This window comes from Cebidichthys violaceus, unplaced genomic scaffold, assembly GCF_023349555.1.
Source record: "Cebidichthys violaceus isolate CVI_PGR_0920_01 unplaced genomic scaffold, fCebVio1.0.p SCAF_15, whole genome shotgun sequence".
Classification (NCBI taxonomy): domain Eukaryota; kingdom Metazoa; phylum Chordata; class Actinopteri; order Perciformes; family Stichaeidae; genus Cebidichthys; species Cebidichthys violaceus.
Genome location: NW_027176318.1, coordinates 15647611 through 15665482, shown reverse-complemented (window position 1 = coordinate 15665482; position 17872 = coordinate 15647611). Strand labels below are relative to the sequence as shown.

At 44.5% G+C, this 17872-nt stretch overlaps 1 protein-coding gene across 1 annotated transcript in view; it reads left to right on the top strand.

Annotated features, from left to right (window-relative positions):
* cnksr2a (connector enhancer of kinase suppressor of Ras 2a) overlaps nucleotides 1-17872 on the top strand; it is a 41021-nt gene that overhangs the window by 11152 nt on the left and 11997 nt on the right. The window contains exons 2-14 of the mRNA XM_068710241.1: nucleotides 558-721; nucleotides 1601-1803; nucleotides 6373-6460; nucleotides 6885-6926; nucleotides 8280-8399; nucleotides 9017-9076; nucleotides 9326-9394; nucleotides 10831-10977; nucleotides 12147-12259; nucleotides 12348-12502; nucleotides 13339-13428; nucleotides 14763-14977; nucleotides 16538-16589. Of these exons, the coding sequence (XP_068566342.1) occupies nucleotides 558-721; nucleotides 1601-1803; nucleotides 6373-6460; nucleotides 6885-6926; nucleotides 8280-8399; nucleotides 9017-9076; nucleotides 9326-9394; nucleotides 10831-10977; nucleotides 12147-12259; nucleotides 12348-12502; nucleotides 13339-13428; nucleotides 14763-14977; nucleotides 16538-16589 (1518 nt within the window). The remainder of the gene's footprint in view (nucleotides 1-557; nucleotides 722-1600; nucleotides 1804-6372; nucleotides 6461-6884; nucleotides 6927-8279; nucleotides 8400-9016; nucleotides 9077-9325; nucleotides 9395-10830; nucleotides 10978-12146; nucleotides 12260-12347; nucleotides 12503-13338; nucleotides 13429-14762; nucleotides 14978-16537; nucleotides 16590-17872) is intronic.

Sequence of the window (17872 nt, the reverse complement as noted above, 5' to 3'; positions counted from 1 at the left end):
TATGCTCATATATATTCTTCGATATATATATATATATTTATATTGTACATAGTACTTAAATGTTTATGCGTAGTTTCTCTGTTCTACTTTGTTGTCTTTAATGTCCTTGTTTTTATATTTCTCTTGTTCAGTGAATATTCTATGTATGTATGCACTTTATTGGCCATGTATGCACACACATACATGGCCAATAAAGCTGATTCTGATTTGTTGTGAAACATTTCCCAGAGTCCCTTGGGGCTTCCTGTGCGCATTGGGTGAATTTCATCGGTTCCCACCGAAACTTGTTGACTTCCTCGGTGTTAAAGATTTCAGGGTTTCTACATAGTAGCAAAATGTAGAAAACGTGTGGTCAACCAATGGTACTTCAGGTTTACTGGCTGCAGAGGTGTTTGGTCAGACATGTTCATCAACAGCAAAACGTCACGTTTCGTCTCAAGTCCCTCAAGAAGAAGAAGAAGGAAACGATGTATTTATTCTCACAGCGTTCGTGGTCTCACTTTGTATCTGAGCGTATGTATTGCGAGTAACTCCAGTCACGTGTGTGTCGGCCTCAGGTCTGGACGACTGCCTGCAGCAGTACGTGTGCGTGTTCGAGCACGGAGGCGTGTGCGGGGAGAGGCTGCTGAGGATCAGCCACGCCGAGCTGGAGGAGCTGGGAGTGTCTCGCATCGGACACCAGGAGCTCATCCTGGAGGCTGTCGACTTGCTCTGTGCTCTGGTGAGTCTCTGTGTGTGTGTGTGTGTGTGTGTGTGTGTGTGTGTGTGTGTTTTGTAGTTTCAATGCAAAGCTGAACCCTCATTAGCCGTCCTTACTGCTGCAGCTGTGGATGCGCTAATGCTCTGCGTGAATGCACAATGTGATAGATTGAGCAAAGTAAATTGTCACCGAGCTGCATCGCATCCCAGCCGACACAAACTGAGAAGAAAATAATGTAAAACTGCCACTTCAGATCTGCTTCAAACTATAGATGCACAAGAATAACACACAATAATTGATGGATTAATGTGTTCATAACTTTGATGTTGAAAAGTTCATTTTAATGACTTTATATATATATTGTTGTGAATTATGTAAAGTCTTATCTAACCCAATAGTATTACATCATCATTTCTTTGTTGATAACATTTTGCATTATTAATCTAAATCTGGAAAGTAACTCATTTTGTCAAATGTAGTGCGGTAAAAACTGCAATATTTCCTGCTGACATGTAGTTGAGTAAAGTACAATTACCTCAAACTTTTACTTAAGTACAGCACTTTAGTAAATATACCTTTAGTTACTTTCCACTGCTGATAAGTACAGCCTGTGGCGTACGGGGAGTTTGTGTAGTGTATGAAAACAAATCAAGAATCTGAAATATATGCATGCATATCCTGAAAATACCTGCATACAAATGTTTGTGAACATGACCAACTAAGACACTGTTAAGTTGTTTTAACAGCAGTCACCTTCTCTGACCTTCTCCCTCACGAATATGTAATATGAGTCATTAATATTCACCAGAATAAACATGTTGACCAATCAGATCCTAATTAGTATTCATGGCGGTTCAGCGTCTGCAGGATCAGCTGATCTCTGTGCGCCCGTGTGTGTAGAACTCAGGTCTGGAGACGGAGAGCGTCAGGACTCTGGCCCACAAACTCGGCGCCTCGGCCAAAAACCTGCAGAACTTCATTTCCGGCCGCCGCCGCAGCAGCCAATCGGAGAGCAGGTCCTCTCGGCGGCTCCCCAACGATCTGCTGACCTCCGTGGTCGACCTCATCACCGCCGCCAAGAGCCTGCTAGCCTGGCTGGACAGGTGATGTGTTTACCCTCTGCTAGTGCGCTTCATCAACGCCTGAAGCCAGATACAACGGCTCCTTTTAAAGGATTGACTTAAATGAATAATTATTTAGGCAACCATTCGTATCATTGATTAATTGTTTAAGATAAGATGAGATAACAAATAAGATTGAAGTGTTGCAGCTGCAAAAAAAAAAGTCATTTTGTACGGCCCAAAATCACAACTCACAAATCACAAGTACAAAGAGAGCAATAGATAAGAGAGAAAGGGACAAAAGGAATGTAAGAAGCATATGTTCACATTCAGTGTCGTACTCAAACTAATAGAGCAGTGCTCTCTCAAGAGGAGTGACATAGTGGTAGAGTTTACCGTTTCCAGGTTCTTAAATGTGAATATTTTCCATTTTCTTAGTCTTCTGTTGTACTAAACTGAATAGCTAAACGAGTCAAACAATTAGTAAGATACTCATAGTTAGCCTTAATGTATTGAATGCTTCATGTGGATACTATAGAGTTATTCATCTTCCCTCTGTTGAAGTCTGATGATCCAGCGCCTGCAAAGGTTTTTTTGTTTTTTTTGCAGAACACAAACTCTCCTGCAGCTGCTGCTTGTTGACATCTTTGGAGCAAAGTGTTTTTGTTTTTTCCCAAAGGGAAGAAAAATGTCAGAGCTTTCTCTCACCGTGTTTCTCCATCTCTCCTCTCCTCTCCTTCCTCTCCTCTCCTTCCCTCCTTCCTCTTCCTCTCCTCTCCTCTCCCTCCTCTCGTCTCCTCTCCTCTCGTCTCCTCTCCTCTCCTCTCCTCTCCTCTCCTTCCCTCCTCTCCTCTCCTCCTTCCTCTTCCTCTCCTCTCCTCTCCTTCCCTCCTTCCTCTCCTCTCCTCTCCCCTCTTCTCCCCTCCTCTCCTCTTCTCCCCTCCTCTCCTCTCCTCTCCTCTCCTCTCTCCTCCTCTCCCCTCCTCTCCTCTCTCCTCCTCTCCCCTCCTCTCCTCTCCTCTCCTCTCCTGTCACTTCATTTATTCATGACTCGACACGATCTCCCGCCCGTGACACGCACGTCAGACACCGAACGAAAAAGGTCTTTGACATCGTCTTCTTGAAAAGCCCATCTGTCCTCAGGACATCTAGACGCACAAAAGCATGCAGAGCCTCGTCCACAGGCTCACTCAGACCCATAGAAAAAAAACACCCACGCACTCTGCACAAAAACACACACATTCTGCAGACACACTCCCACATCTGCACACACTGACACGCACTTATGCAAGTTCGCCCCCGCGCGATGATGCAACTGTAAATGGCAAAGCGACACTGAGAAAGTGGTAGACTCAGCAGAGCCTCTCTCGTCTTCATCTCTGAGACGTACCGACGCGTTCGGAACACCGTCGAGGACAGGTGCTGATGGCACAGCGGCACGTTTCACATGCGATCCCTAACGTCATCGTGTAAAATGCATATCTACCGTCTAGGAACAGCAAATGAGCGTGTTAAACAAGCTCAATATCAGCGGCGTGGGGGAAGTCATTCATGGACCCTAACGATGTGGAAGAAGGCTGTGATTTCCCAGCGTGTTGGTCTCGTATTAATACCCACAGGACGACTGTTTCCTGGGTGGTTCACACCAGCAGGAAATTAGCATAAAGCACGTAAAAAGCTGAACTTTCATCTTCCACCCGACGGTTATCAGAGCTCTCAGGGAATGCAGGAAGAGTGCACCAGCAGTTCAGGCAGCGAACGCGCAGCATTCTCTAGCTTCTCTCTAATGACTCGAGAAGACATTCTGCAACCTTCTCATGTATGAAATGACAGCGTGGTACAAGCGGCACCTTCCCCTGCCTCTGATGCCCTAATGCATCCTAAATATCGACGTCTGTTTGCACAGACGTCGCTGTGCAGAAGTCACACCTGTCAGCGAGGAGAGTGGCATTATTACTCCACCATGACTAAAGGTTTGCAGCAGTAATAACACGGCCGCTGCTAGACTTTAAGTTGTTGTGTTTGGCTGATGATGTAAATATGAAGTAGTGTAGTACTTCTACTCCATCACACGTTTGTGTTCTATTCCTCTACATTCATGTATCTAACAGCATGGCGTCACCAGTTACTTTTAAGATGACATGAAAACAAATCATACAAAGATTCAATCGGTGGTTCCTAAAGCTCAAATTGATGGTTTTTGTCCCTCTTATTGTTTTTGGAACTACAGTTCCCATCAGGTTTGTGGGGGGATGTAAACAGGAAGTGTAATAATGTTGCCATGGAGTCAGTCCCTCAGCTAAACTGTACCAAGAGCCCCGTTTCGTTTTAGCTTATGTTAGTTTACATTTTGGCACCATGAAGAGTACATGCAGAGTTAGCTGTTAGCACATTGTAGAAACACAGATTACTGTCACCGGGTTACTTTTAACAGGATCAACGGGCGAGTTCTGAAGTTGGAACGAGCGTCTTTTTTAACTCCAATCTCCAGCGGATTTATGGACGATTATTCGCAATTTATATGGGAATTAATGAATTAAAAAAATATAGTGTTTTTAGAGGTTTTTTTGTACCTTTTGCCATAGTATCATCTGAGTGTTTTCTCAGGGGTGTTTGAGAGTTAGAGCCTGACAATATATATATATATATATATATATATATATATATATATATATATAGCACACAGCCTCAATACTGATGACCTAAATCACTCACACACACACACACACACACACACACACACACACACACACACACACACACATACCACAGATACACTATACACTAGAGGCTGTTGCCGGATTGTAATCTAGGTCTTTAGAACAATGATGTCTTAATACGTGTGTGTGTGTGTGTGTGTGTGTGTGTGTGTGTGTGCTTCTGTTGTTCATTTAACCACTCTGACGCAACCAGTGGTTTACTCAAGTACTGTACTGAAGTAGAAATTAGAGGTACTTGTACTATGTTTTTCACACTACTTTGTACTTCTACTCCGCTACATCTCAGAGGGAAATATTGAGGTGTCATTAAGTACTTTACATTTGTATTATTTCAGTACATTTTCCTGATTATACCTGCATATTGTCACATGTTCAGTGCAGGACTATTACCTGTAACAGAGTATCTGTACAGTGTGGTAATAGTTTGTCACTTAAGGGTCTGAATGTGTCCTCCACCACTGGTTGCAGACATAACGTACGCGTATGTCATCCAGCGTGAACGTGCATCATGTAGTTATGCTAATGACTTTCAGTAATGCAGTCATTAGCGTTTCCTTATCAGCGGCACCTCGTTCATAGTCCGTTGTGTCACAATATGCAGAGGGCCTCAGTTAAAGACCCTCGTCTCTGTGACTCTGCAGACAGACAGGAGGGAGACTTTGGGGAGGTGATCATGAATGTGTTCTAATGACCTTCCTCACGCTGTTCATTTTGGTCGACAGCTTTGTTGTGTGACGTGTGGAAATTGGTCCTCGTGTCTCATTCTTTGACACGCTACTGAGGGACAATATTGGACATTTCACGAGTCATTTCTGGGTAATTGTCGCAGTGAAGGCGTACGGTTTGAGGCTGTGCATGTGTGCAGCACTTCCATGTTCAGAGAGGGAGAATTGACTTTTCTTCAGTGAAGTGTGGCATCAAGCGAGGGTTTTATGAATGAGGTTGTGGAGGCCCGTCCGTTCTCATGGAGGTCAGTTTTGACAGAAACATCCATTTACTGACTCCTGTGATGGTTCCACTGGCAGCGTCGCAACAAATCCACCGAGGTTCACTGTCTCCACGCTTCAAAGATAACTGCAGGTTGCATTCATGGCTGTCTGTTTTCTATTACAACAATTAGTTGATTAAACGAGTTGCTGAACCACAGAAAATTCAGTCACTTACAATTTTGATCGGTTAATCGTTCAAGTCAGTAATTCTGTTGCATAAATGCCACATCTTCTCTGGTTCCAGCTTCTTAAATATGAGGATTTGATGCTTTAATCCAATTTAATATCATTGTAAATTGGATAACTTGGTGTCGCTGCACAGTTTGTACTGGTACTGCTGGTCAAATATTTGGCTTTTAGGTCTTTAATAACCACCTTCCGGTTCCAAACATGTCACAACAAATACAGAATGTCTTCGTAGTCAACAACAGGAGAGCAGTTCATTTATGCTAAAAACGAACTGAAATACGTACAGTATATAAACTATTCCAAAGGAGATCAACGACGTCAAACTCTTCGTGAAACATATAAAGCACACAAAGCTCTGATGACATGCTGATGCTTGCATCCGTTCATACGTGGTCACCTGCTTCTGACTAACAAACAAAGTGAAATGACGTCATGCTTTTCTTTCTGTCGCTGCTCCACGTTACGGTTTGTTTTACTGCAAAGCCTGTCCGACTTACAGCGAGAGTTATTCCCTCGCGAGTGAGTCTTAAAACCTGCGTCCCATGAATGTGTGTGTGTGTGTGTCCGTGTGTGTGTGTGTGTGTGTGTGTCCGTGTTTGTGCGCTCGCAAAGTATCCGTCTCTCTAACAATGCTGCCGTCCGTCTCCTCTGTGCATTATGCGATGCAGCAGGAACATTATAAGACATACTGCTGTGTTATCTGTTCCTCCCAGGTCTCCCTTTGCAGCAGTGGCAGACTACTCAGTAACCCGAAATAATGTCATTCAGCTCTGCCTGGAGCTCACCACCATTGTACAGCAGGTGTGTGGAACTGTTAGTGTGTGTGTGTGTGTGTGTGTGTGTTTTGAAGGCTGATAGCTCTTATTCTTCCATGGTTGTCATATCCCCCTAAGAGCGGTGTGTGTGTGGGTGGGATGCAGCAGCCTCAGACTCCATTCTTTGCTATTTACGTCCTTACAGTCTGTCTTCTCCATGACTGATGTGTGTGTGTGTGTGTGTGTGTGTGTGTGTAAATATATGTGTTTGTTTGCGTAGGTGTGTGTGTGTGTGTTTTTTTGGTTTGTTTTTCTATCTGTGAGGGTATAGAGTGTGCAGGTGTAGGGTTCAGTAATGTGAGGCCCAGACAGTATACAGAGCAGTTACACAGTGTGTGTGTGTGTGTGTGTGTGTGTGTGCGAGACAGGATGTTCTGCTCGCGCCACATTAAATTCTGCTTTTCCCTCAGGACTGTACGGTGTTTGAGACGGAGAACAAAATCCTTCATGTGGTGAGTCCTGCTTCCTCAGCCAGCTGTCGCTCATTTGCTCTGCGTTGATGGCTTGATGGGCGGCGTCCCGCTTTTATTTTGTATTTTTTAAGATCTCGCTCGTACACTACTACTCCACAAACACAGACGCTCCAGCTGCAGCTGGATCTAGTACATCTCAACGGTACATCTTGTAGTATTTTGAGAGGTAATGCTCGAGAAATATGTGCTTTCAATGAGAAGATTGATATCAGCCACGCAGCTCCAGACAGGAAGGGATTAGCTTAGCTTAGCATGAAGACAGGAAGCAGGGGAAACATCCAGCCTGGCTCCGTCCAAAGTTTAAAAAATCCAGCAATAACAGAAAGGCACCGTGACTTCTCTTCAGTCTTGTCATCAACTGGAGCTGAGACAAGACCGGAGACAGAAGAATACACTTTTTGTTTGTGAAGAAAGTTCTCGCATGTGACCAAAATGTTTTGGTTTTGTGTTGTTATTAAAGAAAACTAAATAAAATGTGTTATTTTAGAAGTGCCGGTCGTTTGAAAGACTCGCACTAGCTGCTTTCAGGCTTTATGCTAAGCTAGGCTAACCTTTAAAAGATTAGTTAAATCAAATTACACATTTCCCAAACGTAATTCTTCTTCCAGAAAACTTACACTGGATCAGATGGTCCCAGATTGGGGAGGGGGAGGGGGGGGGGCAGCTACAGTTTAATTAATACAGTCACTAATTGCTGCATTGCTTTGCGAAGTCATTGTTAACGTTGTTAGTTCCAGGTGTGTTCCTGTGGTGCTCTGGTGCTAGAACAGGCTGTCCAGATGTTCAGCAGAACGTCACGTTAAACATGTAACGATGGACAGAAAACCTAAACGTGGTGACGCTCGTGGAGCAAACATCCCAAATATCTTGAGTTCACTGAAGCTCACTGTGTGTTTTTAAATGTTTCTTTCAAAAAAGTTTGGGAGGGAAAATACGCCGTCGGTGTTTTTTTTTGTTTTTTTTTAACAGCTTTCTACCGTAATGGTCCGTAAACACGACAGCACGTCGAGTAGATTCTTCTTTCTGCTTGTTTGGTTTGCTGAAGGCGCCGCACATTAAAGTCGCCTCCATTACACTGGTGTGGAGTAAAACCCCAAATATCTGCGAAGCTAAAAAAAATGCTAGTTAAGGCGCTACAGGAAGCTCCGAGCGCCTCCAACACTGCATTTAGATGAGGAGAAACAGGTTTATTTCCTCAGTGAAGCCGAAGAGAAATCCTCTAATAATGAAACAAGAGCTGCAGTTTGATTCTGACAAACAAAGGGTGCAGCTTGTTTTTAAAGCTCTGTGTGCTGCTGCTCCTTACGTTTTCTTCCTCTTCTTCTCTGGTAGTGCAAGACTCTGTCGGAGGTGTGCGAGCACATCGTGTGCGTGTCATCCGACCCGCTGGTTTCTCAGTCGGCCCACCTCGAGCTGGTTCACCTCACCAACATCAAACCCTCTGAAGGCCTGGTAATGACTCTCTCTGTGTGTGTGTGTGTGTGTGTGTGTGTGTGTGTGTGTGTGTGTGTGTGTGTGTGTGTGTGTGTGTGATTCTGGTGGACAACATCTCCTCTTGTAAACATAGAAGCAACAAACCAAACAAACTCATTCTATGGTTCGGGACTGGATTTGAGTGGCTGATAAAGGTGTTGTTGCTTCAACTTAAGACTCATAACACCGTCAGATAGAGATTAGCCGCTTCCAATTTGGATCGGGTTCCCGGTTGGCGAGCTATCTAGAAGTGTTAAGCTCCGCCGCTAACACGTCTCACATCGAGCCTTTCACGTCTCCTCACTTCTTCTTAGCAACGGGAAGCATGTAGGTAGCAGCTTTTCATTGCTGGTTATTAAAATGACAGACATCACCGACAGCCTTTTTGAATTATTTCATATATTCTGCTGCCCATCTGATCGGGATGTGAAATGCTGCCGCTAAAAACTGTGTTTCTGACAAAAGACATGTTTGAGTTGCAGCTTTGTAAGCTGTAAGTTATTTGCTGTTGCTGGAAGATGAACCTAAAGGACTCAGACGAGTGTAACACTGTATCTGCAGAGCTGAACAAACTCGTCCTTCCCTCTGTCCTCCAGGGAATGTACATCAAGTCAACCTACGACGGCCTCCATGTGATCACCGGGACCACTGAAGGGGTAAGAAGGCGGCTCACGGTCACACCCCCACTCGTCCACGTACTGAACTACAGCCGAGCGGCTCCTTTGTGTCTGTAGTAAACACAGCTCCACGAAACAGCTCTGAAGTGGATTTCTATTCTTACGTCATTTGGATCCATATCTGCGTATCAGATTCCATAGAGAAGCTCCTGCAGCGCGTCGACGTTTGTGGGACAACTCCACCGCTCTGGATCGATTCTCACTCGTCCGTTTCTCTTCTGTCTCTAGTCTCCAGCTGACCGCTGTAAGAAGATCCATGCAGGAGATGAAGTCATACAAGTCAATCACCAGACTGTGGTGGGTTTGTTATTCTCTGTGTGTGTGTGTGTGTGTGTGTGCTGTATATGCTCTAAATATATCTCTTTGTGTTTATTTGCATGTTCAATTGTAGATGTTTTGTTTGAAAGTGGACTCAAATTTATTAAGAGTGATATTCTAACTGCATAGGGTTAAATGCATGTTAAAGGACCATTCCTTCTTATTAAAACCTGCATATCCACATATATAACTGAAGAAATTCTACATTTTGTATGTTTGTCAAATGATCATAATAACATGATTCTAATGACGCCTGTTTTTCGGATGTAAACAAATCTTTAAGGCTGCTATAACTGCTATTTTTTACTATAACAATGGATTTAAATGACTGTTTAATGATGAATTCTAAACAATTGTTCACAGTTGTCTGTTTCAGTGTATTTCAGCTCTTTGTTTCATTGTTTTTTGAGCCCATAACTTCCCTGTTTTGGCTCAATCTCATCGCTCTCATACATGCAGCTCCATTTTTTGAAGCTCTTTTCATCAACATGAAGCTCTGAAGACCATCTGAACGCTACACCATGCTCAGACTAGCTGGTGAACATAGAGGAGCATTTAGCAGATAAAGAGACAGATGTTTACCCCTGGAGTTGGTGGAGACCAAAAACAGGAGGGAAGAGGAGAGGGAGTATATTTGAACAATTCAATTAAGCTGTTATCTTGTGTTCCAATGTATGATGGATCATGATAAACCCCATGGGATCTCTGTTATGCAGGCTTTTGCATTAGGAGACCTGTCAATCAAATTTGGAGTTGAAGCCAGTAGCGGTTATGTCTCTTGGATTTTTGTTGTGGTGGTAGGGCGACCCGTCTGTTTACATCTACGCTGCAGATTGCGCCCTCGCTTTTCCAAGGCGCGAATGCACACGGCGTGCATGGCAATTAGCGTAATCAGATCCTTCAACCTTCTCCGCACCTCCTCTTGAATTATGATCAGATCTAAGGTCAATCCGGGGAAATGCAATTAAGATAGCGTGTCTGCATTTCTCTCCACATAGCACATAACGGTCCAAAGGAAAAGAACTGTGAAAAACAAGAAGAACACGGTTCTGGTGAGCGGATAGCAGACATTTTTTTTTACTTTTGTGTATCGTTTTTGTTCACAAACGTCCTATAAATACAAAGTTTTGGCATGGTTTTGTGGAAAAAGAAGATGTTTACATGATAAGATGCATTTTTTTTTTTCTCAAATTGAGGGCAGGTTACATCACATGAAAGCTCTATAGATAGACTTACCACCTCCACACCCACTTGCCCTCGCACAGAAGGCTCAACAAGATCCAATCACGACGTGGAAAGAATTCAAACTGCAGGCTGAATATAAATACAACGCTGCGACTGTGTCGGTCGTTACCCAGATGACGGTAACTCAGGTAACTCTGACCCTGTCCTCTCCCGTCCTCTCCCGTCCTCAGGTGGGCTGGCAGTTGCGTAACCTGGTCGGCTCGCTGAGGGCCGATAAAGGCGTCGTGTCCCTGACCCTGAAGAAGCGTCCGCAGAGCACGCTCAGCTCTGCCCCTGCACTGCTGAAGAACATGCGCTGGAAACCCCTAGCTCTGCAGGTGGGACCAGCTCTACCGTTAATAGACTTTATTAAAGCGCTGCGCCGGCCCACGTGGGTCCCCACGGCATCCCCCGCTCCCCGTAGGACCGCAGCCAAGGCGTGTAAATGGGTCAGGATACTGTGCCTCAACATAGTTTGTGTTTTGCCAACTGAAACACACGGGAATGAATGGGAAGGGAAAACTGATGGCACCCTCCACCCACATTCCCAGTGCGCCCGCAATTATGAAATGTATCTCCCTAATTAACACCGATTATCTTCACAGGAAGGAGGAAACAGAGGGAATCAGTTGTTCTCTGCCCTCCATCTCTGTTTTGCTTCGTGTGACCACTTTAGTCATGTCTCTTAAAGGACTATTTTTGGCTTTTTAAAAGTTTTTGTCAGCCCCGTCTCCTAGAAATTACTTTTATACTTCTAATTACATTTTGATCCACTTTGAAGCAGATGTAAAAACCTGCCGATGTAAAAACCGTAAGCATGTTGTTTCCCCTTACTGGTCTGCCAGACTTCAACAAGAAAACGAAAACACCCTTATTGGCACCAACAGGGGGTGTGTCCAATAAAGCCCCCCCCCCCCGGTGCTTGGTCCGAATTGCACCAAATTTGACACCGCACGTCATTGGATCACAAGTAATACACCCGGCGAGTGTGAATTAGATTGGATGAACGGTTGGTGGGATATGTGAATGACACACATACAGACCGAAAGAGATTCCTTCGCTTTGTAGCTAGATGGCAATTATCACTCCCTCCAGGAAATACACGACACCTTTAGTTCTCGATCCACCGTTAACATTACACAACGCACAGTTTGCACGCAAATATGCACGATGACAAATTCACACGAATAACGTACCTGACTGGCTGCACACAACCGAGAGGGAGATGAGTCCATGACGATCACTTTAATGAACCGTAACACTTTAACTCAACTTCAACACTTTGAGCGACTTCTGCCGCTTCACGTGTCCTCCTACTGTCGCTGTGCCACGGTCAAACTCGTCCCAGTACAACACAGCACGCAACAATAGTCCCCCCCCCCCCCGACATACAAACAAGCATACTAAACAACGACATCAATATTATTTATGGCAGTTAAAGATGTCTAAAAACATGTGAAGAAAAGAAGAATTGTCCTAATCGTATATCCTGTTTTTCTTTCTGCAGCCAACCAGAAGCCCGAGCAGCAGTTCGGCCACACCCTCAGGCACGCCCACCAAGACCTCCGCCATCCAGGACCTCTATATCCCCCCTCCACCCGCCGAGCCATACACACCCAGGTGCGGTGTTTTTTTTCTCAGAATACCCGGGGACAGCTTTGACTTTGATAATTGTTCGCCGGTAAATCATCCTCTGCTGTTGCTATAGAGATGAGACAGGAGCCTTGCCGGGAGACGAGGGCGGGCGCAACCACGGCGGCGTCGGCGTCGCCAAGCGCTCTGAGTCACCGAACTCCTTCCTGGATCAAGAGTCTCACCGGCGAGAAGAGGAGGAGCCCGTGTACTGCACCACGCCGACGTACGGTACGTTCCGGTGATGAGAAAAAAATGCAGTTCACTCTCATTCTGCTGCATCGAAGCACTTCAAAACACAATCACGGCGGCTGTGAATCCACCTGCCAGCCCGAGGCGATTAATACAAAGTTTTAGAGAGCGAGGGAGCTGAGCTGGGCCGTACCCGGTACTGTGATTTATTCATAGCATTGACATTCAAATTCTACATCAACATGTGAGTGCTCTGCAGTCTGTTCATTCTGTTTGAAGTCGGTATTTCTGCTCAGTTGCAGGTAAAGATGAGGGTACTCTAATATACATATTATTATTATTATTATTATTGTGCTGTTGGTAGAAGTAGATTTCAGTGGAGTGTTGCCAACTCATTCAAACATTTCCAAATACTCCAGAGCATTGTAAAGACCAACAGTCAAAATGTACTAAAAGTAACCTTTCAAAAACATCATTTTGGTCTGTTTTTATCTATCTATCTATCTATCTATATATATATATCTATATATATATCTATCTATATATATACGTATATAACCTGGTATAATAAAGTTTAAATGAAAATAAAATACCAAACTTTCACTGTGGTCCAGAAACTCTCTTCTCTTTCTTGCTGCACACAAAGAGAATCCTCTACTGACGAGTTATATATTCGTTAAAGAAACTCATTTCATCAGATGAATCACTTTATGTGATGACGTCATATAATATGACGGCAGCCATCGAGGCCCTAATACGTTCATACATTACATAAAGCAAATACAAAACTTTGCAAGAGTCCTAATTTCCACATAGTCGGAGTATTAAAAACTCTTAAGGAGAGTATGAAGTTGGGTACTGGTGTGTACTTGCAGGCAGGCTGAGGCCCATCTCCATGCCTGTGGAGTGTAACTGGGTGGGCGACTATGAAGATCCAGCCAAGCTTAACAGAGAAAGCCGCAGAGGTGAGTGCCGGCGTGTGGCGTGCATATGTGTGTGTGTGTGTGTGTGTGTGTGTGTGTGTGTGTGTGTGTGTGTGTGTGTGTGTGTGAGAGTGTTAGATTCAGTTAAACGTTCCCGTCTCTCTGTGTTACGAAGACGTCAGTGTGTGGAGATCAATGTGCCTCCATCCCTTTTCCTCTTAATTCTCCCTGTGATTAGCATCACAGAGGAAACAAGAGGGGATAAGAAGGAAAGGAAGGGGAAAAAAAAGGAAAGGTAGACAGTTGGTACAAAGAGCAGAGGAAATGAAAGGCAGAGCTGTATGAAGGGAGGGAGAATGAAAGAGAGACGTGAGGAGGTGGAGGAGGAGAGAAACCCACAAAAAAAAGACTATTCTCCCTGACCTCCACCTGAATCACTCACGCAGTTGCCAAGGCGACGCTGACAGCAGCTCTTTCTCGGAGTCTCACTTTCCTCTGGCCGCTGCCTAGCAACCAGGGGAGGACAGGGTGGGTACCGTGAGGAGAGAGCGAGAGAGAGAGAGAGAGAGAGAGAGAGAGAGAGAGAGAGAGAGAGAGAGAGACAGAGACAGAGAGAGAGAGAGAGAGACAGAGACAGAGAGAGAGACAGAGAGAGAGAGAGACAGAGAGACAGAGAGAGAGAGAGAAAGAGAGAGAGAGACAGAGAGAGTGAGAGAGAGAAAAAGAGAGGGAGAAAGAGAGAGAGAGAGAGGGAGAGAGAGGGGGGGGGAGACAGAGAGAGGTAGTGAGACCTGAGTTTTCTCCCCCGGTGGGAGAGCTGAAGAGGAAGTTGGACGAAAAAAAAAGAAAGGATGGAAGAGACTCACTCACACATGCGTGGACTTCTTCTTCTTCTTCTTCTTCTTCTTCTTCTTCTTCTGCTCACAGCAGCATGATGGTCACACTGTCACACATGGTGGATCCATCACCTACGTCTGTCTTAAAACATGTCTCAGTTTCATACAACACAACATTTTTAAACTCTCTTCTATTTGGATTCGATCACATCTGAAGACTTTTACAGATACATCTGCTGCGTTCTCATATTCTAATAAGAATAACTGATTAGCTCTGTAATGCTGCTTTGATTAAAGGTCAAAATCTTAATTTTGTTTTCATCTCAAACACTACTGGCTTAATTTAAATCAATCTTTGAGTAATGTGACATTTTGTCACTGTGGTTTCTTTGTATAATAAGAGTATAATTAACCCACTGAGGCAGCACTGATGAAGAACATAGAACACGACATAAAGACGCTGCGGACAAAGTTCTAATGCACCACTGTGTGTGAAGTTGATATATTTGCTTATTATATTCGATTGGATGGTTTCTCCAGAGGCGTCACTGATGCGTTACGTGGGACTGTCCGGCGTGGACGAGAGGACCGGCTCCGACGACTACTCCTCCCACACGGCCCGCCCGGGGAAACGCACCAACGACACGGCCAAACGCGCCAAGAGGCGGAGCCACCACAGCCAAAGCCCCTCCCACTACGTCCTCCAGACAAATCAGAGGGATTCTCCCCCGAGAGACCCCGCCTCCATTTATCACGTAAGTCTTACACATGTGTATCATTTACATCAGCAGAGTTTTTGCACGGATTAAATAAACAATATTTAAAATACTAATTAGTGAGCTAGCAGTTTCCCCCTGTTTCCAGTCTTTACGCTAAGCTAAGCTAAGCTAAGCTAAGCAGCTGCACCTTCATATTTACCGTATGGACGTGAGAGTGGCGTCGACAGTCTCCTCTCAGTCTTGGCAGTAACTGTATTTTCTCCAAAATGTCAAACTATTTCTTTAAAAGAACGTCAACAGCACAACAATGAGCTTGTGAGTACAGCTCATTCTGCAGATAGCATGCTTAGTTACGTAACGCGGATCAAACGAGGTTATGAAACTGCTCTGACTTCCCCCTCAGTTGCCTCCTCATATTAAAAACAAGTTAAGTGAGTTGGCGCTCCTCTCTGATTTGTTTTGATGCAGCCACGACTCAAACATTTCATGACATCCGTCTGAGCTCGGCGCTCTCAGGTCCAGACAGTCCGTTGTTTCCACGTGTGTGTGTGTGTGTGTGTGTGTGTTTACAGTGTGCATGGTTGCCGCGGTGGCAGATGGCGTGTCAGTGGGTGTGGGGGCGGGGCCATGTCGTCTGTCTCGCTGAGCGTGGGGGGGGGGGGGGGGGGCGTGAGTGGCCGAGCTCCAGACTCGGACATGCGTAATATATCGTGACGTCAGAGCTGCTCTGACCACGGGGTTGACCGTTGTAGGGCGGCGGTTTAACGGAGGGGTTGAAGGGACAGGTGCGTCGAAAAAACACCTTCTTCTTGGAGTCAAACCTGAAGGCACAGACATGAACACACGTTCTCATATTCAGTGTGACTTACACCTCCGTCGATGTCCGTCACGATTCCTAAAACCTGCTTAGAATGCAGAAAGAAGATGCTTTATAGAACTCCAGAACCTGCCTGAGAATCATCACGTTTTTAAGTGTTCTTCAGTACAAAAAGGACTCCAGTGATACTTGTCTGTACACCCATGGTGCTTTGCAAACAGGAGCTGCTAATGGCTAATTCGGCTTACTCTTAATGCATCATCTTTGACGTTAATAGTGCCGGTTAACCAAAATGAAACCCCTCCTTTAGATGTTTGTCCTCTATTTTTTTTGCTCTATTCTCTCTCATTTCCTCCCGTCACCTGGATGTCCTGTTGTGCCGCCCCTCCCTCCCCGTCCCTTCGTTCTATGTTTAGAGGTGTGAGAGTTGCTGAAGTCTTTTCGCAAGGTTGACTTTTCCACCCCGACGCGAGCGCACGTCTCTGAGAGAAAGAGATAACGAGGGAAAGTGTCTTCCGCCTCCTCTCGTCCGCTCGCTAACATCTGTCATCTTTTACATCCCGGGATTCTTTGCGGTAAACAAAGGCCACTGATTCATCCTGACAGCCTGCTCTCTCTCTCTCTCTCTCTCTCTCTCTCTGTCTCTCTCTCTCTCTCTCTCTCTCTCTCTCTCTCTCTCTCTCTCTCTGTCTCTCTCTCTCCCTCTCTCTCTCTCTCTCTCTCTCTCTCTCTCCCTCTCTCTCTCTCTCTCCCTCTCTCTCCCTCTCTCTCTCTCTCAGACATACCAACAGTCCTCCTCTCTGCAGTCGAAGAACAGGAAGAAGAACAGAGGTAAGCAGAGGAGCCACCTGTTCGGGTGTGTGTGTGTGTGTGTGTTTGTGTGCGACACTCATTCACTCTCTCAGGGAAGCCGAGCTAATGGTCGCCGCACAGCCAACGTGTGAGAGTAGCTGCCGCTTCACTTGAACCAATTATCTTAAGAACACTTCATTTTACGGGTCTGTAATTTTCTAATAATTTCCTAAAAAGTTTCAGGGGAAAAAAACATGGATTTCGGCACCAATTACAGACAAAATTCTGACACTTTAATTGGTTTTATCGTGTTTACGAGCAGAACCAGAGGAATTTCCATTAAATAAGGGGCTTCATATTAACCCAAATAAACACCCATTCATTACCGTTCTGTTATTGGAAACATAACTCTCCGTTATGTGCTCGGCTGCAGACAAATTTCCCGTCCAGACATAATGTAAGAAAACAGAATATTCTGCATATTAACTCGAGTTACTCTTAGTGCAGAAAACCATTAACATGCAAATGTTGTTCATTTCATCGCAACGAGAAGCCTCCCGCTCCAATGAAAAGTCAATTTGTAACCACTTAACATTTTTGCATGTGCCGCTGACACTCGTGATTGTCACTAATTGAACATTATTTTGTAGAAATGCATTTGAACATTGAACACAGGATCTGGATTCTCTCTCACATTCAGCCCCAAAACACAAAGTTCAAAGTGTTTACATAAAACCGCCTCTAGGAATCTACTAGAGCTGTACAAATACAGCGTTTCATTTTAGTCTTTTGCTAATATCATGGTCCATGAGGCTGGAGGATGAGGCCTGCAACTAATGATTATTATCTATTATTTGTGTTTTTTTAAAGTAATTTATTAGTCATGTTGATCAGAGTCAACGCTTAAGCTTAACCACCCAAATCCTAAAAAAAGAAAGAAATAAAGAAAGAAATAAAAAAAAAGAGACATTTATATAAAAGTAGTGAATCTCCACATTTTGAAAAGTTGAAATGTACTAATATTAAACACAATCACTACGTTTTGTTTAATTACTGTGGTGAGATGAAGACTTCACTGACTGCAGCGATCTCTATCACAGTGAGGAAGTTATACCTCTGGAGCTGTGAAATCATGAAAAAGAAAATGTTCTCTCACATTTTGGTGCAGAGGCCGCCGTATTTGCATTTCAACGCTTCATGCTCATTTCACATATTTGCCAGACAGGACTGCTTTCCATATGTTTGCTGTATTATGACACATTTATTCCAGATGAAGTTCATTTAGCTCTTTGTGCTGCTGTGGTTCAGATGATCGGTTATCT